At 40.7% G+C, this 26,660-nt stretch overlaps 1 protein-coding gene across 1 annotated transcript in view; it reads right to left on the bottom strand.

Annotated features, from left to right (window-relative positions):
* Window positions 1-26,660, bottom strand: part of clcn5b (chloride channel, voltage-sensitive 5b) — a 61,645-nt gene that overhangs the window by 5,136 nt on the left and 29,849 nt on the right. The window contains exons 3-15 of the mRNA XM_074662178.1: window positions 22,200-22,372; window positions 22,017-22,116; window positions 21,727-21,914; window positions 21,376-21,498; window positions 20,020-20,226; window positions 16,364-16,444; window positions 15,804-16,038; window positions 15,559-15,734; window positions 15,222-15,362; window positions 13,917-14,103; window positions 12,318-12,460; window positions 12,089-12,238; window positions 11,884-11,989 (exon numbers count right to left, since the gene is read on the bottom strand). Coding sequence (XP_074518279.1) covers window positions 11,884-11,989; window positions 12,089-12,238; window positions 12,318-12,460; window positions 13,917-14,103; window positions 15,222-15,362; window positions 15,559-15,734; window positions 15,804-16,038; window positions 16,364-16,444; window positions 20,020-20,226; window positions 21,376-21,498; window positions 21,727-21,914; window positions 22,017-22,116; window positions 22,200-22,372 — 2,010 coding nt within the window. The remainder of the gene's footprint in view (window positions 1-11,883; window positions 11,990-12,088; window positions 12,239-12,317; window positions 12,461-13,916; window positions 14,104-15,221; window positions 15,363-15,558; window positions 15,735-15,803; window positions 16,039-16,363; window positions 16,445-20,019; window positions 20,227-21,375; window positions 21,499-21,726; window positions 21,915-22,016; window positions 22,117-22,199; window positions 22,373-26,660) is intronic.

Raw genomic sequence — 26,660 nt, 5'->3', positions numbered from 1 at the left:
CAAGAGCTAATCGTGTGGAGTCACTGAAAGGAGCAACATCTCAGAGCTATAGAGATAGTTAAAGTTACGACACTCCCATAAGACACCGTTGTACGCTTTCTTCAGGTCTACTCCTGGGTTGTGGAGCCTTGAATAGCTCCAAACACCACTTCTAAAGCGATGGACACCGCTCATTTGCATTGTTGGCCGTCGAGTATACTAACAGGTAATTTGTTTAAAAATTGTCCCCTTTTGAATTTTCAATCATCTATTTCTTTTCAGAGGCTCGCTATGATGCACATGCTTTGCTTTAGTTGTATATGCACAGCCTATGTATACAGATTTTTTATCTTAGTTGGTGTCCGACTTCCTGCTACTTTTTAAGTTGACTCTTGCTAACTGTGACTGTTTGTTGGATAAACTGATTAAATCGGTACCTCTGTTTACCGTCAACTACATATAAGAGGCCATTTGTGATGCATACACGTATCTGTATGTGATTAAAAGAAGATTATCTCTCTTTCTGTCTCCCTGAATTTTCAGGGCTGTTCCATCAAAATGTGATTTGAGGGGAACTTCCCGTGATGCAGACCGAGTGACAGCACCCGGCGAGAGCTCCCGCAAGTTCGGTGCAAATATCCTGATTTTTTACCCGTGTTGCAGCCCAAACGAGGATTAAACATTGTCATAACTTTATGGGATGTCCCTGGAGCAGTGTTGGGGCAATTCGCTCGTGAAGATGGCTTCAAAAACCGCGAAGAGGGTTCAAGAAAAGAAGCACGCTTTGGCTAGCAGTGCTGACAAAGCACAAAATGGCGCAGCGGAGAAAACGGAGTCGGAGCTACTCAGCCCTGCAATGGCCAAAGCCATGACCACAATTACGGACAACATCTCGGGCGTGATAGAAGAAAAATTTTAAAACTTTCTTCAGAAAATCAGAGACATCGCAAAAGAACTACGAGAAACAAATAAGAGGGTCGACGAAGCCGAACATCGCATTTCGGCTGTGGAAGACTCCAATATCAAAACAGAAGAGCAGGTGTCATACCTGGAAAAAAACGTGCTGTCCCTGCAGGAGCGCCTCGATGATCAGGAAGACAGAGGAAGACGCAAAAATCTTCAAATTTTTGGCTTGCCAGAATCTTCCGAGGGCAGCTCCGCACTAAATTTCATGGAGTTATGGATCCCCAAAGTCCTGTCACTCACCACCAAGGCTGGAAAAATAAAACTGGAAAGGGCACACCGGGTGTCGGGACCGGCGTGGAAAGGAGCCGGGCCTCGGAAGCCGTACCCCTGCGTCATGATTGTGAGGTTCCACCACTTCGGTGACCGGGCTCGGGTGCTGGAGGCGGCCAGGAGGGCGAAAAATGTAACTTTCGAAGGAAATAAGATCTTCTTCTTCCAGGACTTTTCTAACGGATCCCAGAGGAAACGTCGGGCTTTTGACGAGGCACGGAAGAAGCTCCAATCGATCGGATTACACAGCTATGGGCTTAATTATCCTGCCTCCTTGAGAATCACTGTGAACAATGCCACGAAGACTTTTGATAAGCCTGAGGAAGCGATGGCATTCATAAACACCCTGGAGGAGGAACATTCATCTGACGGTTAAGCGAGGGTAATGTATGTGTGCAACGGTTATGGTCTTCGTTGATTACGTTTGTGTGAAAACTCACACCAAGACACTAACATGTGTTAAAAACTGCTTACATGACGACTTTTTGTTCAGACTTTTGCGCGTCTCTCGGTAGTGTCTTCTTTTCCTGTATACTCTCATTAAAACTGTTGTGTGGAATCCAGCCGACGGCAAATCTCGGCGGAAAGAAATTGGATCTTGCCAGTACTGTACCAGGAGTGTCGTAAATGCGGGAAAAGACCGGCAATGAACAGAATGGGCCGTAGACGGCTGAAAGTGAAAGTTACTGTCTTTATACTGTCACGGTCACTAATACCACCAGATGGCAGTACAGACCTGTTTACGTCTGTATATTTTCTTTTTTTTTTAAATATCTTAAATATATTACAGCACATATTTAGTTTTAGAATAAGAGGCTAATTTAATTTTCCCTTTTTTATAATTAATCTATCTGACCACTCTTTTTCTTCTCCTTTTTCTGTGATTTATTTTTTGAGAGATAAAGATGCCTCTTGTGATTTTGGTTTGACGACTTAATTATCTTTTGTTCCCCTTCTGGGACTACTCAAAGAAATAATTTTGCTTTATTAGGAGGGGAGGTATAAAATTAGACTTCTGTTACTTAGTTTTTAATGGGCTGACATAATGCCTGATTGCACTTAAGCTTGTGGACTCTGTTACAACACAGAGGCATCCAGAGTAAGGTAAAGAGTATCTAGGTTTAAGGGTTTCTCTTCTGAAGGGGAGGTTCTCACCTTTTTATGTTCTTGAAATTGGGTTTTTTTGTTACTCATGGGGTATCTATGTATGTATATAGTTTTGTTCAGGGGGTGTTCCGTGGGATGGTGACAGCACAGCACTGGTATTTACTCACTAACATGTTAAGTATGTGGGGCAATTTAGGTTATGGATAGTGACATAGATACGTATTCAGGACAGAAACCTCTCCTAACCTCAATCAAAAAATGCAGTACTGATGGTTAACTCTGTTATTAAAGTTTGCACATGGAATATCAGGGGTGTACATCATCCGGTAAAAAGGAAAAAAATACTGTCATACCTAAAAAAAGAAGAGGTTGACATAGCCCTGCTGCAGGAAACTCATCTTAAAGATATAGAACATGAAAAGCTTAAACGAGAGTGGGTTGGGCAAGTGTTTTTTTCATCCTTTACCTCCAACAGTAGAGGAGTTTGCATCCTTATTAACAAAAGACTTTCATTTACATTAGAATCTTGTACCAAAGACAATGCAGGGAGATATGTGATAATAAAGGGACGCCTGTTTAATGAAAATATATCAATTTTAAATATCTACTTCCCACCAGGACATGCTCCTGATCTTGTCACAAAGGCTTTTTCAGAGCTGGCAGAATTGGACTGTGCACAGTCAGTTATTGGCGGAGACTTAAACTGTATACTTGAACCTCAAATGGATAAACTACCTGGTGAAAATACTTACCCTTCTAAACAGGCAAGAACAACAGTTGACACTTGTAAAGAGCTGGGTTTTCTTGATGTCTGGCGAACACTAAATCCTGACAGCAAAGAATTTACATTCTTTTCCAGGGCTCACAAAAGTAGCTCCAGAATAGATTACATGTTTGTTCCAAGAGCAAGGTTGCACTCTGTTCAGTCTTGTGATATTGGTAGCATCACGCCTGTCTATTTAAAATTTCACATGGAGAAGCTCAGCAGTGTTCAAAGAGATGGAGATTTAATGTAAATTTACTGAATGATCCAAATTTTATCTCTTATTTTCAAACAGAGTTTGAAGTATTTTATTCCATTAACAACACACCAGATGTGTCACCCTCTACGTTATGGGAGACATGTAAGGCATATTCCAGGGGCTTAATTATGTCATATGAAAAAAACAGGAAACGGAAGAATCTAGAAGAACAAAGGAAGCTAGAACTGCACTTATCTGAATGTGAGCGTGCATATAACCAGGACCGAACTGAAGCTAACCTACAAGCAACTCTAGTTGCTAGGGCAACACTTAACTCATTATTAACTCAAAAAGCAGAACACAACGTAAGACTGTCAAAGCAAAAATTATATGAATATGGTAACAAACCCAGCAAGTATTTGGCAAATTTAGCAAAGCAAAGGACTAAATCTCAGAACATATCTTCCATTAAAGATACCTCCGGCCAGGTTAAACTGAATAGCAATGACATAAATAAGGTTTTTGCGGACTACTATGAAAGACTATACACCAGTGAACAACCATCAGGGGTCTCAAAGCCAATGGAGAATTTTTTCTCCAAGTTAACCATCCCTAGGCCCAATGATAATCAAAAGACGGAACTGAATCGCACTATGACAGTAGAGGAAATATCTGAAGCTATAGGTATGCTGCAATCAGGAAAAGCACCGGGCCCAGATGGCTTCAGTGTTGAATTTTATAAAAGATTCAGATCTTTGTTAGTAAAACCGCTCCTGAACATGTTTAATAACTCTTTGAATACAGGTTCTCTTCCAAGAACACTCACAGAAGCAAACATTTGTCTTATTTTGAAAAAGGGCAGACCAGAGGAGGAATGTTCTTCCTATCGGCCTATCAGCCTGTTAAACGTAGATGTTAAGATTCTTTCTAAATTACTGGCTTTAAGGTTGGAGAAAATTCTTCCACATATTATTAACAACGATCAGACAGGATTCATTGCTGGGAGAAACTCCTGTAATAATGTAAGAAGGCTGCTCAATATTATCCAGTTGTGTCATAATAACAATATTAAGGGCCTAGTAGTTTCGTTAGATGCTGAGAAAGCATTTGACCGCATAGAGTGGAACTTTTTGTTTTTTACACTTGAAAAATTTGGTCTGGGCAAAAATTTTATAGATTGGGTACAACTGCTGTATCACAGGCCATTAGGTTCTGTTATCACAAACAATAAATCTTCTCCATACTTCTCTCTGGGAAGAGGCACGAGACAAGGCTGCCCCCTCTTGCCTTTGCTGTTCGCTATTGCGATAGAGCCTCTGGCAGAGGCCTTCAGAACCCACCCAGATATCCATGGTATATGTACTAACCACAAAAAACACAAGATTTTATTATATGCAGACGATGTCTTGTTATTTATTACACAGCCAGAGATATCTATCACTTCAACTTTGAGTATTATTAAACAATTCAGCGTTTTCTCTGGATATAAAATAAATTTTAGTAAGTCAGAGGCTATGCCGCTGGGGCAAGCACATTATACTCTTCCTCCCGGGGTATCTCCGTTCCGATGGACAACACAAGGTTTTGTTTATCTTGGCATATTTATCACTCCAATACTTCGAAATATGTATAAAGCCAATTTTCAACCTCTTCTGAAACGCATTCATGATGACCTAGAAAGATGGGTGTCTCTTCCACTGTCGATGCTAGGTAGGATAGCTTTGATCAAGATGAATATCTTGCCCCGGCTGCTCTACCAATTCCAGATGATTCCGATCCTGCTAAATAATAAAACTGTTAAGACAATAAATAGCTGGTTTAGGACTTTTATTTGGAACCGTAAGAAACCACGTCTTAAACTTACAAGGCTCCAGCTACCAGCAGACCAGGGAGGGTTGGCAGTCCCAAACATCAAGCTTTATCAGCTTGCTTCTCAGTTTCGCTATCTGGCTGATTGGATACGAAATGATCCAGAGTCTGTCTGGCTCGATATTGAAGCTTTTAACTCGGGCAAACCACTATCATTGGCCAATCTCCCATTTATCCTGAATAAAAAAGCATTAGAGGTGGCTGATGACAATGTTATTGTTAAATCTACACTGAAAGCGTGGGACTTAATCAGAAAGTGGTAAAAGAGAATTGGTGTTTTGTCAGCAATCACCCCAATACGGAAAAATATAGACTTTCCACCAGGTTTGATAGATGATGGGTTCTCTCTGTGGGAAAATGCAGGTATAAAAATCCTAAAGGATTTACTTGACGGGGACAAGATCATGTCGTTTGAACAACTACAACTGAAATATAAATTACCTCAAACACATTTTTTTAGGTTCCTACAAATAAGAAGCTTTTTGCACACTCATCCTGGGTCTAAGTTTGGTCTAGAAATGTCACCTATTGAGGAATTGCTGTTTAAAACACGCAGCAATAGGTTTATAACAGGAAGTTGCTACAAGGCCCTTTGTAAGTCCAGCAAAGTAAATGATACAGTTCTGCAAACATGGGCTCAAGATCTTGGGATGGAAATTGATGAGACTACTGGGATAAGCATATGGGAACATGCTAATAACATATCTATTTGCAACAGAGCAAAAGAACTACAGCTTCGGCTGCTACATCGCTTTCAGATATCGCCTCATCTTAGGAACAAAATGGACCCTCAGAAGTCAGCTATGTGTGTTAAGTGTAACAAAGAAATCGGTACCTTCAAACATACTGTGTGGTCTTGTATGTATGTGCAGGAGTATTGGGGGAAAATTGTCTCTAAGTTGAACGTGGTTTTTAACAAGGATCTGAAAATGGATCCTGGATGTCTTCTTTTAGGGTTGCCACACCCACAAATCAAAAACACCTATAATCAAAAACTCTTGAATGTTCTGACATATGCTGCAAGAAAGACTTTGTTACTTAAATGGATCTCAGATAAGTCACCAACGCTTTCAGAATGGTATAAGGTTATATTTGATCTGCTCCCTATGGAGTATTTGACATGTTGGTCCAAAGGAAAAATTGAAACATTCCATCACATATGGACTCCATTTCTTGATTTCCTTGGACCGAGAATATGTACAATATTCTGGCAGTTGCTTCCTAAACCGAAGAGTGTTAGATAAAAGGGAAGGAGAGGCTCTGCTGTCTGTGTCAATTCACTTCCTGTTTGTATCTGTGTCTGTTGTGTGTGAGTTTTGCCTTGTTCATTTGGTAAATGATATGAGACTGTGCTGTGCACCGTGTAGGGGTTTGGGGGGTGGTGATGTTTGGGTGGGAGGGTGTAAGAAGGTGAATGTGTTTATTGTGTGTGTAGGGGGAAAAAGTTAAAAAAACAATATACATGTAATATCTGATTGAGATAAAGATGTGATGACATACTGTTAATAAAAATATTCATACAAAAAAAAAATGTGATTTGAATAACCTGCTCTAAGTGTATCACTACCTGCTGTGCTAACTCTTTTATCTATTCTCCCCCTATTTGGCTTTATGTGGATTTTAGAGTCCAGATCAGATGAAGAGGCTGTCTCTTTATTAGAAGAGGATGTCCTTAGCCCCTCTTAAGATTTCCGTGGAAATTGTCTAGTCTTCTACATTATTCACTCAACACCAACAAGACAAAAGAAACTGTCAATGTATAAACAATTCTTTCCTGTAAGCCAGGCCTACATGTTATGATGAAATGAGATGAATTAATGCATGAAATGATGCAAATAACGCATCTTGATTTTACTATTACAATTACAGTGGAACATTAACTGACTGATTTAGTTTTAGGCCTTGTAGACTTGTAATAATACAATCATTATTTCCTTGAATAAAACCAGAGACAGGAACAAAGCACTGCAGAACAAGAGGCCTGGAATGACCAATAATCTGAAAAACAAATATTAATCCTCTCTTCAATGATTCTCACACTAAATGAAGTGTATAAATGTGAGTAAGACCAAATCTCTGGCTCGACGACTGAAATATGTAGAGTGCACGTTTTTATGAAATGATTAAGAAACAGTGTGTGAACATACATATCAAATGTATAAAATTCTTACTGATCTCTCATCAGTAACGAAACACAAACCTAATTGCAGAAATGTAAATAAAAACAAAGTTTCAGCTGAACAACTGAAATATGTGAACATGTGGATTGCACTTTTTGACTGCTAGTTGGGTTATTTTGGAGCGAAACGTGACCGCGGTGAGCGAAGGTCCGTTTCTCAATGGATTTGTCATCTAGGAGGGCTAAAAAACAAATTTAGCCGGGGTGTATTTTTTTAAATGGTGGGGAAAATTTTTTAGAGGCCAAAATCCAAAATGGCTGTCATGGAAATGATCTTTTTAAAAGCTCGACCTACAATGATGAACAATATATGTTTTCAGACCTTATTTTTGTCGAGAAATACATATTTCAGGGTTGGATAATGATTTGACCTTATTTGAACCTTCAAATTCAAGATGGCTGCCACTTTTGGTGTTTTTTTAGGGTTTTTGGGGGAGTTTTTGCCGTTTTGGGGGCAAATTTTTTCAGTGTTGTTACAGAGTCTCTATAAGGTTAAAATGGAAGCTCTGCTAATGATGAGTTGAGTAATAAACAGTTAAAGTTCACAGAAACAACATCTGAAGTCAATAAAGTAGATGTTTATGTGTAAACAACCATTGTTGATTACCCATTTCTCATTAAAAAGGACTTTGCAGAAATGACTTTTCAGGTCTATATCACATTATTTTTGGCTTTATTAAATTCTTTTGCAGTTTCAGACCAATGGAAATGAATAGATTCCTTTATTTTACTCCCATTTAAATGAATAGAGATTTATCATCACCATGGAAACCACTGGAGCAAAGACACGTGTGATGTCACAAGGAAAACGCAGGCTGTTTTCGAATTCACCTACTATATACTGTGTATGAAAGTAGTATGTAGTAGGCACTGCGTACTGCCTACTACACTTGAATGTAGTATGTACTATGACTGTTCTGTTAGGTTTATTTTGTAGCGAAGCGGAAAAAGGATTTTTTTTTTTTCTTTTATACGATTTATTTTTCAAACTTCATTTTGATTGTACAAAACAAACTATGAGTAGCTGACATGTTGACATTTTAGTTATTCATCTGCAAAAATGTTGCCAGAAGCAGCATTTTATATGAAACAGCCAGTTGTGGAGAATACTTATTATTTCTGAGAGGAATTAATTATCATTTCGTGACAGTGTACAGCGGCCTATTAGGGTCACTCAAAAGAAAAAAACACATCAAGGATAAACATCACACACACAATTCAGTATTAAGAATGAGGTGAAGCAGGAAAATTCAAGGTGGTGGAAATATAGAGGTGAAATACAGAATGTAACAGTAAAATGTCATACTATACTTGGCAGTGGTTTACACTATTAATGCCGCAGTCTGGCCGTTACAAACTGTTAATGGAAAAACAACAACAGACCTTTTTACAAGTTATTACATATTAAAACCTGCTTGGAGTTTCCTCCAGCTGGCATAGCTCTTTAGGTTCACTGAGATATTTAAGCTCCCTTACCACGACAAGGTGCAAATGACTGAATGTTGAAATGCTGAGACCTATATAACTTTTGCTCGAAGGAATAATGATATCACAAGGGAAAAGGAATGTCCCATCCAATCATAGTTTTTTTTTTCATGTAAACAAGCAGGAGAACACTGCGGCCATTTTCAAATTCGCCTTCTATACTAGCAGTGCGTACTGATTTTCCCAAAATGTAGCATATAGTATACAGTATACAAACAAAAGCAAAGTTGCAGTATGCAAAAAAAGTACCCAGATGACGTACTAATTCAGAAAACAATCCACAGTATGCATTAGACCAGTCTGCTTCGCCTACTGTTGCAGGCAAAGCACCTGAATTCAAAATGACTGAGAGCAAAGCTTTAACAATCAGAGCAGCAAAATATACAAATATAAGAGTCTCTACTTGTTATCTTTACCTTTTCAACACGCAATAGTGTGTGATAACTTCTAAAAACTTTTTTAACTTAAATTGTGTATATATTTTTATTCTACTCTGTACAAAGTTCTTGACTTTTTGTAATATTTAGTGTTTCTCTTAGGGTCTTTCTATTCATAGCAATTGTACTGAGAGAGTGCAGTTTAAACCAGAGTCAAATACCTTGTATTCTTGTAATACTTGGCGAATAAAGGCGATTCTGATTCTGATTCTGATTCTGCAAAGGTCTGTTGTTGTTTTTCCATTAACAGTTTGTAACGGCCGGACTGCAGCATTAATAGTGTAAACCACTGCTAAGTATAGTATGACATTTTACTGTTACATTCTGTATTTTACCTCTATATTTCCACCACCTTAAATTTTCCCGCTTCACCTCATTCTTAATGCTGAATTGTGTGTGTGATATTATCCTTGATGTGTTTTTTTTTTTTAAGTGACCCTAATAGGCCATCACACGCTATCACGAAATAAGTAATTCCTCTCCGAAATAATAAGTATTCTCCACCACTGACTGTTTCATATAAAATGCTGCTTCTGGAAATATTTTTACAGATAAATAACTGAAATGTCAACATGTCAGCTACTCATGGTTTGTTTTGTACAATCAAAATTAAGTATGGAAAATAAATCATATTCATAAAAATCATATATATAAAAAATGAACCCTATTTCTGCTTTGCTACAAAATAAATCTAACAGAACAGTCATAGTACATACTACATTCAAGTGCAGTAGGCAGTACGCAGTGCCTACTACATACTACTTTCATACACAGTATGTAGTAGGTGAATTCGAAAACAGCCTGCGTTTTCCTTGTGACATCACACGTGTCTTTGCTCCAGTGGTTTCCATGGTGATGATAAATCTCTATTCATTTAAATGGGAGTGAAATAAAGGAATCTATTCATTTCCATTGGTCTGAAACTGCAAAAGAATTTAATAAAGCCAAAAATATTGTGATATAGACCTGAAAAGTCATTTCTGCAAAGTCCTTTTCAATGAGAAATGGGCAATCAACAATGGTTGTTTACACATAAACATCTACTTTATTGACTTCAGATGTTGTTTCTGTGAACTTTAACTGTTTATTACTCAACTCATCATTAGCAGAGCTTCCATTTTAACCTTATAGAGACTCTGTAACAACACTGAAAAAATTTGCCCCCAAAACGGCAAAAACTCCCCCAAAAACCCTAAAAAAACACCAAAAGTGGCAGCCATCTTGAATTTGAAGGTTCAAATAAGGTCAAATCATTATCCAACCCTGAAATATGTATTTCTCGACAAAAATAAGGTCTGAAAACATATATTGTTCATCATTGTAGGTCGAGCTTTTAAAAAGATCATTTCCATGACAGCCATTTTGGATTTTGGCCTCTAAAAAATTTTCTCCACCATTTTAAAAAATACTCCCCAGCTAAATTTGTTTTTTAGCCCTCCTAGATGACAAATCCATTGAGAAACGGACCTTCGCTCACCGCGGTCACGTTTCGCTCCAAAATGACCCAACTATGCAATTTAAAAACTGCAGCCTTTGCGTTTCGAAAATTGCATTCGATTGCATTGCGATGTTGGCTTAAATTGGATAAAATGTTCAGCCCTAGTCAGTGCCTATAAAAGTTCCCTAGTTTGGAAGTCTAACTGAAAGTGAAGTTAATTCATCGTCCCAAGCACTTTCAAACATCACTTTTCCTTACTGTCCCCCCACTTTTCAAAACAAACTGAAGTTGCTATGAACTAAACAGAGGAAGCATTTAAATAGCTGTAAGGGCAGTCATTACATAGTCATACAACAGCAGCATGACCAGCGCCATTTAACCAACAGATATGCGCTTGTCGTGAAAAAACAAAACCCGACAAAAAAAAAGAGAAGTAGATTGCGTGTCAGCCAAACATGCTTGGAAAATGTATTGCTACAAAGTAAATTCATGACAAGTGAGCTTGCCTTGCAAACTAACCACCCCCCCCCCCACCCCCCCACCCACCCCCCCAAAAAAAAAAAAAATTATTGAGGTTTACTGAGGTGAGTGCTGAAAGGTGGCAGGTAGTTCTGAATAATGTCACATAAGCTATTGGAAAACTTAGTATTTCACAAAATATTCTAATACCCAGTGTCACAGTACATAAAGCATAATCCTTGAATTAAATAAATAATAATAATAATAACTTTCAATTTTAAAACACGATAAAATACACCAGAATGCAGGAAACTGCATTCAATTTTCAAAAAATGTCTTGACCCCCACCAAAATATGTCCCCCTTACATTCCAAAAGCTGCTGACACCCTTGTATTCTCTGTTATCTTCTTGAGGCCGAATTTTCTTAAATTTCCAGCTCTTTATTTCTCCTCTTCCTCTCTTCAATCATGATAAATCCTGACCCTCACTTCCTAAAAAGCTGACCTGTTAGGAGTCAAACAGCAAGCCAAGATATGTTTTAGGGCATGGCCACAGTTCCTCCATAAACACTCACCAACGCTGGACTTTTAACCTTCCATAACTGAAATTTCAAGAGATTTATTCTACTGTTTAGTCTCATAGCATCTCTAAGCTTATCTGGAGGAGCTTGTTGTCTTAACATGTTGTAAATGTCCCCTCTAACTCTGCATATGTACAAAAGCAGTTCTGACCTATTGATATGAGCAGGTCTCTCCTGAGGACGAATCCCACCAGCCTTTGAGACTCTTTGGAGACGACCACGGGGAAGCCGCTGTAGTGTGTGCTTTCCACCAACCCCTGGAGAGACATTAAAAAGTTAACATTGACATGAAGCAACGCACACACAGACACACATGTCCTTTAAAGAAGAAGCGTGTTCCCAGCATGCGCCTGTACCTCCACGTCCCCCACTGTCATCCCCTCCTGTGTGAGCACAGCCAGCGCCGGGTCAGACCTCCGGGGTCTCATCACATCCACAGCCAGGCTGCTGTGCTCAAACTCCTCTTTGGGCTCCAGGAATGGGTATCCATTCAGCCTGATGTGAGCCTGAAGGAGTGGGAGTCAAACGCTCAGACGCTAACCTCTTAGATTGTTCTCTTCATAGCAGACAAAAATGAGGACTCACCTCGTAAATCCCCTCTCTGCCAAAAGCATCCGCTACCCATTTGCTGGTCATGGTCGCAGCCATGAGCGGGACGATGTACTCCAGACCGCCCGTCAGCTCGAACATGATGACAACCAGAGACACGGTCATACGAGTAACCCCGCCTGAACGAAGGCAGAGAGGGAAATGACAGAAAGAAAGATCAGACAGACCTGAATGCTGCTAAAGGATATCATTCTGCTTTGTTTTGCTCACTCAGAGTTAAGTCTTTAATTTCCTTTCAGTTTCATCTTGCTTCTATCTTACTAAAGAGCTATAACATTAAGCTTAACATTAACAGCCTCTGACATGGCTTCATGTAAATGCTTGAGCTCTTCATGATCTGCTCTGAACCCGTTTATAATCATCTTTTATGGAGCAGCTCTCTTCTCAGGCCTCCTGCTGTTCCTCAAGTTGTTCATCAAGAAACGAAGAGCTGTTGGTCTCTGTGCACGTGAAAGCAACTAAAACAGGAAAACCAGGAGTTGATTAAAGCCTCTAAAGGTTGTCAGCAGGAGGATGAGGATCTTAGCAGGGATTGAGCAAAAAGAAAGTCAATCCTCTTTATGGTCTCTGAATATAAAGCAGTGAAAGTAATGAAACTTAATGTCAGTCATAGCCTGAGATTTTGGCTCCTACTATAAATCTGCACCAAATCAAATTAAATCATATGTGTGTGTGTGTGTGTGTGTGTGTGTGTGTGCGTGTGTGTGTGCGTGTGTGTGTGTGTGCGTGTGCGTGTGCGTGTGTGTGCTTGTGCGTGCGTGCGTGCGTGCGTGTGTGTGTGTGTGTGTGTGTGTGTGTGTGTGTGTGTGTGTGTGTGTGTGTGTGTGTATGCGTGCGTCTGTGTGTGTGTGTGTGTGTGTGTGTGTGTGTTCCTATGTTTATTAAAAGGGTAATTGCTGGGGTTTTCCTGTCCTGAAAAAGAATAATGTCCTCTTGAAACACAAACATTCACTTGTTGCTGAGGCCTTACGGACTTCTTAAGTGTTCCTGAAGAGAGTTGGTACTTCAGGCTTTCTGGCTCTGATGAGGGAATACCTGCTGCCTGTTTGAGAGTAATAACATGAGTTTCATAGATTGTTTTCAAGCTGGTGGTCTATGATGATAGGTAAGGACAGGGTCAGCTCAGGGAACAGGATAATGACTCACAAAATGAGTAGCAGGTGTGCAGTGACTCATGTAGTAGTCTGTGAACATTCGGATTTTCATTTCTCTGTCATGAAATAAATGTTTCAGTAAATTTGAGACCTGGATCAACTTAGAGGTCTGTTCCTGGTTCTTCTGATTTTTTTTGAGAGAGGTTTTGTCAGCCTGTGTTATTAAGTTGTGTATTTTTGAGGCGTTTCTTAGCAGGTGATGTTGTTTAATGTGGAGTTTGATGAAGGATGATCTAAGCTGATGGGTGCATTTATCTGAGTCTGGGTTGAATTCTCACAAACAAACCAGCGTCTTTTTCCCACCCTCTTCCAGCTGCTCTCTAGGCACTCACAAACATGTCGATTTGCGTGCCACTTGTTGTTTAGAAGAGCTCTGTGCACAACAAAAATATCTTTTCTAAAGATCTGATCCCCCGCTCACCCAAACAGGCAGCAGCTCCCACCATGGCATACAGCCCTGGAGTGATGCAGTCTTGACCCTGTGAGCACCAGCCTTTGAAGATGAACGACTCGTGATTGTAGTAAGCGAGCTGCTCCATGCCAACGCCAAGCAGTCTGCCAGCTATCGCCCCGACCGCCATGCTGGGGATAAAGAGACCGGAGGGAACCTGGACGGGCATGAGAAAAAGAAGAATCAGCTGAGACTGCCTCAGAAATTCAGTTTTGTATTACGTGAATTGGATGGATTGGATCGATTGATCTTTGAAAACCAGAAGAGGAAGAGCAGAATGAAACGGAAACTCAAACATATGGTTATCATTTTCCAAAACAATCAGCACAATAAGCAATAGGCTCTCACTGATTGTATCGCAGTGTGTTCTAAATCTCTTCACAGCTTCAGTCATTTGTACAAAAATCTCAAAGAATTTACAAGAACTTTGCAAGACCTTGGTGAGACCTTGGCAAAACCTTAATGACAACATCCCAAGATCTTCACAAGAACTTTGTGAGACCCTCACAAGATCTTGTGTGATTTCACAGATCTTTGTTTTTGGCGAGACCTTAACGAGATCTTCACAAGATCTCTGAGAGACCTCGCTAAGATCTCCACAAGACTTCATGAAATGACAGTGTCGGAGGGATAGGGCCTCAGACACCATGGTCTGGCCTCTGGAAGGCTGACCAATCAGATGGAAGGAGTTTTTTGTCTCTTAAAGAGACAGAATGAATTGTTTTAGACAGCGGGTGAAACATTGTTTTTTTTTAAACACCAGAGAGAAAAATTGAGATTTTACTGAGCTGTAAGTCAAGCAAAGATGCTGTGGGGGCACCAGAGGGACAGAATAAAGACTAAAAAAAGCTAAATACCCCTCTATAACTTCTACAATAGCTTAAAAGCTTCTCAAAGTGAAATGTGAATTGTTTTTTGAAGTACAAAAGCAACTTTTTCAAACCTTTTAAATATTTTTCTGGAAACTGTTACCCCTCTGCTGCGATCTCATCATCTTTGAAGAATAAGAACTTCCTTCTTTACTAATTAGATGCCGGAGTGTGATGTACACACCGTGTTCCTCCTGATGATTACTGAACAATGTCCATATGCATTTCCAGCTTGGGGAATGAGCTGTCCCACTTAACCTGTCAAACACCCTGCCATCTTTTTGCCCCTGAGCCAAATGGTGGGAGTCACGCTGCTGTGACTGTGCCTGGACAGGTGGCAGTTAAGACGAGTGAGAAGAAGAGAGGTGATAAGATATGAAGCCATTTTGTTTGTGTGAGCACCAACCTTCATGCCAAATGTAATCACGGTAATCATCATCTTGAAGACTAAAGCCAGGGAAAGCTGCCATAGAGCCGTGTACAGACCCTCTCCTGCCGGCCGGTCAGCCAGGCTGTTCCCAACACCTGTTTCTGACGTGTTGGTCGGCTGGAAGGAAGGAGTACAGACAAGGAGACAAACAGGGGGGGGGCAGAGAGGGAAGACAAGGCAATAAAAAAGGATTAAAGAAAGGAAAAGGGTCTGAGAAAAAATCTGAAAAGATTTAAAGGAGTTAAAGCAGTGAGATCGGATCGTCACGCTTCAGAAATCCAACGCTGACACACAAACACAGACACCAGCTGACCTGTTTGTATCCACAGAGCTGAGACGAGTCCAGTAGTGAGCAGTCATTGAAGAGCTCTGAGATGAGCTCGGCTCCACTCATTCTGGTGTAGCTGTTCGGATAGGCAACGACGGCGGTCAGAGCAGCGACCACAAGCACCTCAATAACAGGGTAGTGCCCCAGCCGTGTGGTTTTACCTTTACAGACACAGACAGGCATCAACATAGGGTTCAATCACACATCAGGAATGTCTGCAGCACACTTACGTCTCCTGCACCAAGCGATGTTAGCCCTGATGAACAGCGCCCCCCAAAGGCCGCCAAATATCCCAAGTAGGACGAAGGGGGCCAGCTCCACCAGGTGCCAGGGGGCGTGGAACTCCACGTAGAAGAGAACCAGGCGGCTATTCCCGAACGGGTTGATGGAGCGAAGAGTGAAGGCAGCGACCAGGGCAGCAAAGAAGGAACGCCACAGAGTCTTCAGAGGGAAGTAGTAACTCACCTGAAGGACAGAGGAGAGAAAGGACAGGGGGCTCTTTATAACACAGTTTTTTCTTTAAAGTATTTAACTTTTCGTTGTTTTAGTGGAGGATTCTCTGGCGTTGATCTAATCCAAACAGGTTTATTATGTCTTGCTTTGGAGCCAGCGCTGGGCAGATCTCAGAATTTTCAGACAAATGAAACAAGAGGATCTCTTAAGGATTAAGTTTCTGGTTGTTGAGGTTCTGTTTGTGTTTAGAGAGCGGCAGGAAATCCTCCTCATTCTGGTAGATTGATGAGATCTCCTCTGATGTTCAGGAGAAACCCTCATATATAATCCTGCTTACCTCCTCCAGACTGAACAGGACTCCTCCGATAGGAGCGCCGAAGGCCACAGACACACCCACTGCTGCTGCTGCTGATAAGACCTACACAGGAGCAGACAAACATCTGCCTTCAGTCGGCAGGTTTCAACAGATAGAATACAACTGTAGATTTCAGGTTTATCATTCACGAGCTGCAATATGTCCTCTTAAAGGGCATATTGCAGGTTAATTTTTTGGGTAAATTAACACGTAACATGGTCTGATATTGGCAGTAGAATAAGTAAGTAATTAATGGATGGATGGAAAAATATTAGCTTAGCACTTCTTCACTTTTTCAGACTCGGTGAGTTAGCTTCTGTACTTGGATTAGTTTCATGCAGCTGACAAGACGGGACTTTATTTCAGCAACGGTCACAAAAAACACAGTCGTCCATGTTGCCCATTTTTCGCCAGGAAAGTTGATATGATGGAGCGTATTTTATAAAGTCTATGGATGGAGTTCAGGATGGGATACTAGAGCCAGGTCTGGGTGAGACTGAAGCGCCTGCTGTCCCCCCAGAAAACTGCAGCTTCACCGGGAGCAGCAGCAGCTTCTAGCCCGGCTACTGGTGACAGACGTAAACAAGGATTTGTCAGAGATTTAGCCCGAGATTCAACCCAATTAAAACGCAAGTTTTCTGACTCTAGATCAGTGGATAGACTCTGATAGACCTCTCTGTCTTTCTCTCTATGGACTTTATCATGATGGCTAAAGGTGTGTTGCTCTATGATCAGCTCTTACACATACTACTTATTTTAAATCAGTGTATCTGATTTCAAACTTTAAATATGTTGATGTGAACACAGCATTAGGCGACATATCACTAGCTAACAGCGCTCACTCACCGGGACCCCTGCTTTGTTCTCCTCTGGTTCTCCTCACACCACAACTCCTCTGCTCTCCTACGGTGGTTATTCCTCCTACCCCTGCCCTGTTCCTGCTCTCCATCTTTCCTAACAGGCTCATATTTATAACCCTGAGGACCATCATATGGATAGAATACAGATTTTCTTCCTCTTCATTGACAGGAGTGACAGTCTGATCCATGTTTATTCATGTTAAACAGAGGCAGAGGCAGAGGGACTCCCTTTTGTGATGTCACGTTCAGATGCCGGTTTTTAACACAGAAGTACAAAAACCCTTTCTAAAACGTCTCCTGGAGACCCTGGAGTTTTTTGATTTAGGAATTTCTTTCAGGATATTGTTTTTTAGTTATTTCCCTATCAATTTCTTAACAGTTGTCTTTAACCTACAATATGCCCTTTAAGATATCAACCATCACTACATTAAAGACATCTAGATGACACACAGTCCATTTTAACTTCTGCTTTAAGACCTGAGCTGGTGTTTTCCAACCAGCTGTCAGAGCTCATAAGACAAACACTCAGGATCAGGTCTCTAATGGTGTTAACACTTCATACATTTCAAACCTGTTTGGCCTCCAGGCCTCTAAGATCATCTAACCCAGGTCTCCTCTCACAGCCTAAAAAAATCTATGATTGGTGGAGTTTATGTCTGTGTTCATTCCCACTGATCTTACATGGACTTAATTTCATTTATTGTACACCAGTACACTTTAGTTTCATCTCAAGAACTGGAATCTAATCAAATGTCTGAGTCTTAATTTTAGAAAAATGTATCATTAGACGTAATATGAGACACGTTCACTTGATAAGTCCAGAAAAAAGGTGACATCTGAACCGTTTTTAAAGAGTGAAAAAAATCTGCAAATATGGAACACCATCAGACGGCAGAAACATTGTTGAGTCTGGAGGGGATGTAGTCCATGGGCTTACACATACACAAACATGAACTCACATGGCACACACACAACCTTGGACTTAACACCTTCGTTGGCTCTGTCACAGTTCAGCTGCAGAGGGCAATGCGTGAGCGCCTGAGAGGGCTGCGTGCGCGCAGCGACACTTGTGCTAGTCTCGAGTATTTATCTGTTGTTATCATGTGCTGACAGCAGCATATAAGCGTAGTTTGAGCTCAAGAAAAAAACATCTTAGCAGGTGTTTTTTTCTTGAGCTCAAACCGCGCCCCCTGTTGGGAATAGTCTAGAATTGACCTTTTTACCCCCTCTCATCTCCCAGTGTTGTTTTTCTTCATATCTATTGCAAAGGGGCGCTGGGTAGCCGTCTGCTCCTGGGTCATCCCATTTCTGTGTCCCCCACGTTTGTTTTCTTATATGTCTTGAAAGGGATGTAACTGAAATTAAATTTCCCCTTCAAGATCAATAAAGTATTCTGATTCTGATTCTGATTCTTAAAACATTAAGTAGGACATTATTTTAATTTATAGATATTTAAATAAATGTTATTGGAAGTTTTTTCAGTATTTTTCTTTTTTTAACTTTTTTCAATTTGAATTTTATCTTAAAAATATGTTTATTTGTTTTTTTTTACATTTTGAGATTATTATAAACATTCACATAAAATTTCAAATTATTCATTTTGAAAAAATTAAATTATTTTGATTGAGTAGTTACATTTTTATATTCTAAATATTGATATTTAGGTTTGCTTGAAAAACATGAATGTTTATCTGTTTTTTTTTTCATTTTTTATATTATCAATATAATCATTTTAATTTTTTAATCTTTAAAAAATTAAGTATTTAGGATTTTTAAAAAATCAATTAAAAATATTTAAATTGTTATATTTATTATTATATTAAATTTATATATTTGTTTGTATTTTTTTAAATACATTCTTCAAACAAAGGCAAAATACTTAAATGATAATGTAAACAAAAAGTAAAACAAAGGATTGGGAAAATGTAAGAAAAACAGATTTCTTTTTCTTTTTTTTAATAATCCTTTTGTCCGTTAAACTTTTGTTTTGAACATTTTTTTTAATTTTCAGCTTTTTATCTATGGTGCAGATCCCCAAAACATCAAACTTTGTGAGGTCTGTTTTGCAAATAAGAAAGCACATGTTCAGATGTTTATTGTGGAGAGTTTTTACGATGCTTCATGGAAACAAAGATTATACCAAAACAATCCCTCACTCTAAAAGAACTTTATGTTTACCCACATCTCTTCCTGCGACTCTACCAGACCATCATCCAACCCATCCTCACATACTGCTCCTCCTGTTTTTTTTCAAACCGGGCCACACTCACTCGCATCACCAACACCACTGCCACAATTATCGGTCTTCCCACACCCAGTCTGTCTGCACTTAACAGCAAGACCATCCACCTCAACGCAACTGCATCGCAACCACAATAGAACAGGACATTACACACCCACTCAACCAGTACCTCACTCCACTGCCTTCAGGGCGAAGTTACAGGACAATAAGGTGCAAAAAGGCTTGCCTTGGGAAGAGCCTCATCCCCACAACCATTGCCACTCTGAATGATAGGCCATGCTGAATGTTTATGTGTTTTGTGCTGTAGCTTGTTGCTGTCTTTGTTGTTGTTGAAATCGTGCAGTGCTGTGAAAATAAATTTCCCCTTGGGTACAATAAATCTAATCTGATCTAATCTAAACAACGCATTCAGATTATTTTTCTTATTTTTTTTACTGCTGATTAATTGATGAATTGATTATTTCCTTCTAACTACATAACAGATTATCACCTGCTTTTAAATTCTTGATCCCAGCCTAAACCTCCTCCCAGCTCACCTCCCTCCTCTTGGCCTCATTCTTCCGATACTTGGTGAACAGATGACACAGTATGTTGGCGCAGCAGCACGCCACGTGCACCAGGGGGCCCTCTTTCCCCAAACTGAGCCCAGAGGAAACAGCTAAAACCAGCGTGATGGTCTTAATGATGAGGGTCCACTTCCCCAGGTATCCTCTGATGATGAAGCCACTCAGGATGGTTTTGATCTGACGGACACACACAGGAGATAGTCATTGTGAGGGGATGTTTCTGATAATGAGTTTGTTTATGTCATGTGTGAGTGTGTAACTGAAGGAAAGGAGGAGTGCAAACATTTAGGGTAAAGATGGAGAGAGAAGGAGAGAGAGTGGTGTTTTTCTTCTAAACTAGAAAAGCACTCAGGGAACGCAGACTCCCGTCAAGCATATTGTGAAAGTCACGCAATACTTTAGTCCTACTTTAATGTTACACTCCCTTTCAGCAGACTGTCTGCTACCATTTAGTGTTAGTTGCAGGTTTGTACAATAATTTGTTACCTGACAGTGTCGAAAATTATGATGACCTAGTAAATATTTCATATTCAGGACTCCGACCAATTATTGTGGAGTTATATACACATGTGGTGAAAACGTCCCTATCTCACAATGATAAAGAATCCTTTGGAAAAATCCTTGATCCAGACGGTGATCTGGATCCACTCCGAAATTTAATCACTTCTTCCTTATCTCATTTTGAGCATTTTCTAGAAATTTATCAAGATCTGTTTGTAACTTTTTGAGTTATGTTGTTCAAACAAACAGACAGACAGACTCTCCCAAAAAACATAACCTCCTGGCGGAGGTAATAAGCCATTAAACTGGAGTGTGTGGGCATGTTGATGCCATCTGACCTCCCAGAGATGAGAGCGACTCTGACTTCTCTAGAACTAGAGACTCTTTTTTTTCAGAAGGACGAGGTTTGTGTGTGCAGGGACAAGCTGTGTTTGTGTTACTGTCTGTCCTGTATGTGTGAGAGAGGTGAATCGTTGGTACATGTTAGTGCCAAGTGAGGTTTTCCACTTGTCTTTCCTAAGTGATAGCAAATCTGCAGGTCCTCACATCTTCAGAAACAAACAGATAAGGAGAGAGTAGACAGTGAGGTTAGGAGAGAGAGAGAGAGGAAGAGGAGTCTGGCTCTGAGGTCTGGTCCTTTTTAAGCTGATGAGATTGACTGATCTAGAAAAAGTTTAGAGGTTGTAAACAAAGGGAGAGATTGGAACTGAATGAGTAAGTCCAAACATCTTCAAGTGATTTACTCTTGCAGGAAGGTTTGTGTCTTTTAATCCAGGACATAAAAATAAAATGGAACATTCTATTAAAGATGCTCACAGATTTTACCTCTGGTATTCCTGAGCCGCATGCGTACGGGGCAAAGGCTCTGACCAGCGTAACCGCCAGGAAAGAGAAAAGCAAGGCCCAGAAGATGTACATCATGTAGTTCATGATGTAGGCGAATGCACCCTGCAGATACACACATAAAAACACAAATTCTGGTGTTTTCTTTTGTCATGACACCTCACAACCACTAGATGGAGCCATGGCACAAATCTTTTCCTTTTCCTTCATACTGTATCCACAGATTCAAAGTCTTGTAATGAAAATCTTTTAGCTTCATGTGAAGTTTCGTGGATTTAAGGTGGTAATATATAAGATTCTCCTGGTCTTAAGGATGTTTCTACACCATCTTACATCTGAAGTCCCTGTGATGAGCTCGCCCCAGCTCTGCCACTGAGGACATCGGTCTCTCTCCTGGAATGTGGTCTCGTTGGACGTCCAGCAGCAGTGCTCATGGTTAAACCAGAAGCCGATGAGACAAACGCCGTCCTTCATGTCTGTCAGCCAGTGGGCTGCAATGTCGATGCCGCCCGCCAGAGCACCTGGATGGAGCACCAGGATGAGGCCACGACAAACACATGCAGATTTAACAACTGGGGTTGTATTCTTTGAGTTTGTAAGAGCTGTATGTTTTTATTTCCTACCTGACATGAGTCCCACCAGCAGCATGAGCAGCCACCCAGAGAAGGCATCACTGACGCTGTGCAGTAGAGCCACAGTCGACTGTCTGCTCTTATTGGTGATCTGAATAAAGACAGAGTTTGACTTTCAGCTCCTCTGTTTTATCTTTAAACACACTCCATGCTCGCATGCATACACATACACACCTCTCTGTGCCTGTCTCTGTCTTTGCTCTTCTCGCGGACCCAGTCGATGGTGTTGAAGTCCTCGTATGTGCCGAGGCCGGGCAGCGGGTCCTCCAGCAGGTCCACTAGTTTGGTGGGGGGGATGGTGCCATTCATGCCTGCTGCACGGGTGGCATACTTGTCTTCATAAACTCCTGAGAGAGACAGAGAGAAGCCAATATTAACATACATTTTGTTGTGTGTTCTTCTGTTATTTGTCATGAAGTTGTATTTATTTTTAAGTCTGGATGTTCAAAGCTCGTGTTTATTTCTTTGAAGCCCTTTCTAATTGGACACTGATCCTAGATTGGTGCAAAACTTGGTGGAAATGGATCCATTTTCTACACAAACTTTTAAATTTTTTCATAAATTTACATGTAACTTCACAAGTACTTAACAAAACATCAAGATTTAGATGCAGCAGCTTCATCATGCTGACTATTGCACGCACCAACAACATCCTTGAGAGTGCCCCCAGCAGCAAATCTACAATTACTGCTGATTCTATTGCTACTGGATGAAACGAATGATTCTGACTAATGATTCTGGAATGCGCCACCAGGTGGCTGCAAATTGTAGTAGCTCTGTCTTACCTTTTGTGATTTTTTGTAATAAATCTGTCTTTTTTTAATACATTAGCTGTCACTTTTGCATGCCCAAGAGAATTTCTGATGCTGGTTCAGAAGCTGTGCTGCATGGGAGATTTTCTAGATATTTTTTGGCTTTTTCAAGACTTGTTATGCTGAATCTCCATGGCAACGAGACTTGTTTACCACCGAGATCAACTGATAATGCTCTCCAAACTCAAGATCATCAGTGAAATATCACCTCAAATCCCAGTGGAGTTGAAAAGAAAGACAAGAGGATGCAGGGCAGGAGTGAGGCAGAGAGAAAAACGGTGGAGATTTAAACCGTTTCTTCCAAATGTTGTGATGGGTAACCTAAGATTGCTAGCTAACAAAATTGTCAAGCTCCGGGTGCTAACCAGGTCTCAGAAAGAATACAGAGAACGCAGTATTATGTGCTTCACTGAGACGAGGTTACATGAACACATCCCAGACTGTAATGCGTCTGTACATGGCTTCATGACGGTCCGTGCAGACCGCAACAAACAACTCAGCGGAAAGCTAAAGGGAGGTGGAATTGCAGTGCTGGTTAACCAGCGTTGGTGTCATCCTGGACATGTCACTGTTAAAGAGAAGATCTGCACAAGAAACAATGAACTGCTAGCTGTGAGTTTTCGCCCATATTATCTACCCAGAGAGTTCACGTGTTATTCTGGTAGCGGTTTATATAATACCTGGCACCGCCCCAGACGCAGCCTGTGATGTTATTAACTCTGTAATTGCCAGTCTTCAAACACAACATCCAAACGCTTTTGTGGCGATCTCTGGAGATTTTAACAACATCTCCCTCTCTGCAACTCTACCAACATTCCACCAGTTAGTCAGCTGCTCCACCAGAGAAAACAAAATATTGGACTTATTCTATGTAAATATTAAAAATGAATACAGCACCTCTGCCCTGCCACCTTTAGGAAGATCTGACCATAATCTGGTTCTTCTCACCTCCTCCTACAAGCCCATCGTTCAGCAACAACCAATCATCAGAAAGACTATTAAAACCTGGTCTAATGAAGCTGAAGATGCTCTGAGAGGGTGCTTCGAGGCTACAGACTGGAGTGTCCTCTGTGAACCGCATGGAGATGACATCAACACCTTGACTGAGTGTGTGACAGATTACATAAACTTCTGTGTGGACAGCATCATTCCAACAAGAACAGTGAGGTGCTTCCTTAATAACAAACCCTGGATCACCTGTGACCTGAAAAAGCTGCTGAACATCAAATGAAAGCCTTCAAGGGATGGAGACAGGGAGTTATTGAAGTCAACACAAAAAGAACTGAAAACACAAACAAAGAAGTGCAAGGAGGACTACAGGAAAAGGTTGGAAAGTCAGCTTCAGCAAAACAACGTGAGGGATGTGTGGTCAGGAATGAAGAAGATCACTGGCTCTAAGATAAAGGGGGATCAACTTGACGGAGGTCTGGACAAAGCTAATGAACTGAACATGTTCTTCAGTAGGTTCAGCTCACCTCCTGCCTCAAACCCAACAGGCCACACACCCTCCCTGAACCCACAGCTTTCATGTCACTGCCCCACTCTGTCACCCTGCAGCTCAGTCTTGGACATGGATAAAGTCTCATCTCCATCCAAATCAGGACTTCCTGAAACCTCCACTGCCTCCTCCTCCACTTTGTCTGTCTCCTGTAATCAAGTCAAGAAAAAAATGGAGAAACTAAACCAGAACAAGGCAGCAGGTCCAGATGGTGTCAGTCCCAGAGTTCTAAAGACCTGCTGTAACAGTTATGTCCCATTCTTCAGCACCTGTTCAACACCAGCCTGAGTCAGAAAAGGATTCCCGTGCTGTGGAAAACATCCTGCCATCCTGCCAGTGCCAAAAAAACCACAACCTGCTGAACCAAATGACTACAGACCAGTTGCCCTGACATCTCACATCATGAAAGTCCTGGAGAGACTCCTACTGGCTCACCTCAACAAGCAGGTCAACACCTTTCAAGACCCATTACAGTTTGCATATTGTAATGGGCTTGAAGATGCCATCATCTACCTGCTTCAGAGAGCCCACTCTCATCTGGACCAGTCAGGCAGCACTTTGAGGGTCATGTTCTTTGACTTCTCAAGTGCCTTTAATACGATTCAGCCAGCTCTGCTTTGTGAGAAGCTCCATGGATTCCAGGTGGATACCTCCATAGCCACCTGGATTTATAACTACCTCACAAACAGACCACAGTTTGTGAGACTGAGTAGTTGTGTGTCTGAGAAGGTGGTCAGCAGCACTGGAACACCACAAGGAACGGTACTTTCACCATTCCTCTTCATGTTGTACACCTCAGACTTCCAGTACACCTCTGAGTCATGTCATCTGCAGAAATACTCTGATGACACCGCAGTTATCGGGTGAATCAGTGATGGACAGGAAGCAGAGTACAGAGAACTGGTTGGTCAGTTTGTAAAAGGGTGCGGTAACAATCATCTCATCTTGAATACCAACAAAACAAAAGAGATGATTGTTGACTTCAAGAGGAACAAGAATACACATAGATGTGTTTCCATCCTGGGAGAGGAGGTGGAGGTGGTGGAGGAATACAAGTACCTTGGAGTTCATCTGGACATGGACTTGATTGGAAATGCAACTCTGAGTACATCTACAAGAAAGGCCTGAGCAGACTCTGTGTCTTAAGGAAGCTGAGATCTTTCAACGTCTGTACCAAAATGTTGCACATCTTCTATAAGTCTGCTGTTGAAAGTGCAATCAGCTTTGCAGCGATCTGCTGAGGCAGCAGCATCAGAACCAGAGACTTGAAGAGAATCAACAAACTGATCAAGAAAGCTGCTTCTGTGCTTGGAGTAACTCTGAAATCGCTGGAGCTGATTGTCCAAAAAAGAATAGTGCACAAGCTGATGAAGACAATGGAGGACTATTCACACCCTCTCCACAACACAGTGATGAGACAGAAGAGTGTGTTCAGTGAGAGGCTTCTTCAGGTCCAATGTAAGACTGAGAGATACAGAAGATCATTCCTGCCAGCCGCCATCAGCCTCACGAACAAAGTCCAGAATTATTTAATGTTATTATTATTGTTATTATTGTTATTATTATTGTTATTATTGTTATTATTGTTATTATTATTGTTATTATTATTATTGAACACAATCTGAAGTACTACGATCCTGAATTTCCCTTTGGGATAAATAAAGTATTTTTAATTTCATTTTTAATTTCATTTCATTTCAAACAAAGGGCTGCAAAATAATGTGCATTGTGAGCCTCTGGTGTAGGACAGATAACCTAACAATGCTGAAATTAATAAGACACGAAGCTCTGAGAAAGTGGCATCGATAGACCAATCAACAAGCTCCAGACAGGGGAAACAGGAAGTGAAGCTGCTTTTGATCTGAGCAGAAAACAATAGAGCAAAGACTGGAGACATTCTGGTACTGAACAAAAGTGTCTGCATTCAAGTTAAAATGGACAATAAAACACAAATGTTCTGCTTTACAGTCTGCATAAAAGGAAGAGATGCATGGACAGCGGTGCATTAAAAAATACAAATTTAAACATTGACTACACCCACGCCGCCCACATTTCTTGCATGACACACTGGGAGTAGTCAATGTCTTTCATAACAAAAAGAGCATTTAAATATCTGATCAGTCAGGCCAGACAGGTTCTCACCTCATTTAACTCCAAGAATATTCCAGGTGGAAGTCAATCTCTCACTTTCATGAGAGAAATTATTTAAGTATGAGATTTTTTTAACATTTCAGACTGTTTTCTTGGTAAAGTGGAGGAAACTGGGAAGTCAGAGTGCTTCAGAAGCAAATTGAAAGTGCACACACTTCCTGATAGCTTGTTTAA

This window comes from Halichoeres trimaculatus, unplaced genomic scaffold (genome assembly GCF_033239565.1).
Source record: "Halichoeres trimaculatus isolate MK-OKI-2021-1 unplaced genomic scaffold, fHalTri1.1 fHalTri1_scaffold_22, whole genome shotgun sequence".
In the NCBI taxonomy this organism is placed as follows: domain Eukaryota; kingdom Metazoa; phylum Chordata; class Actinopteri; order Labriformes; family Labridae; genus Halichoeres; species Halichoeres trimaculatus.
The sequence above is the reverse complement of the archived record's forward strand: the minus strand, read 5'-3'. Positions and strand labels throughout refer to the sequence as shown.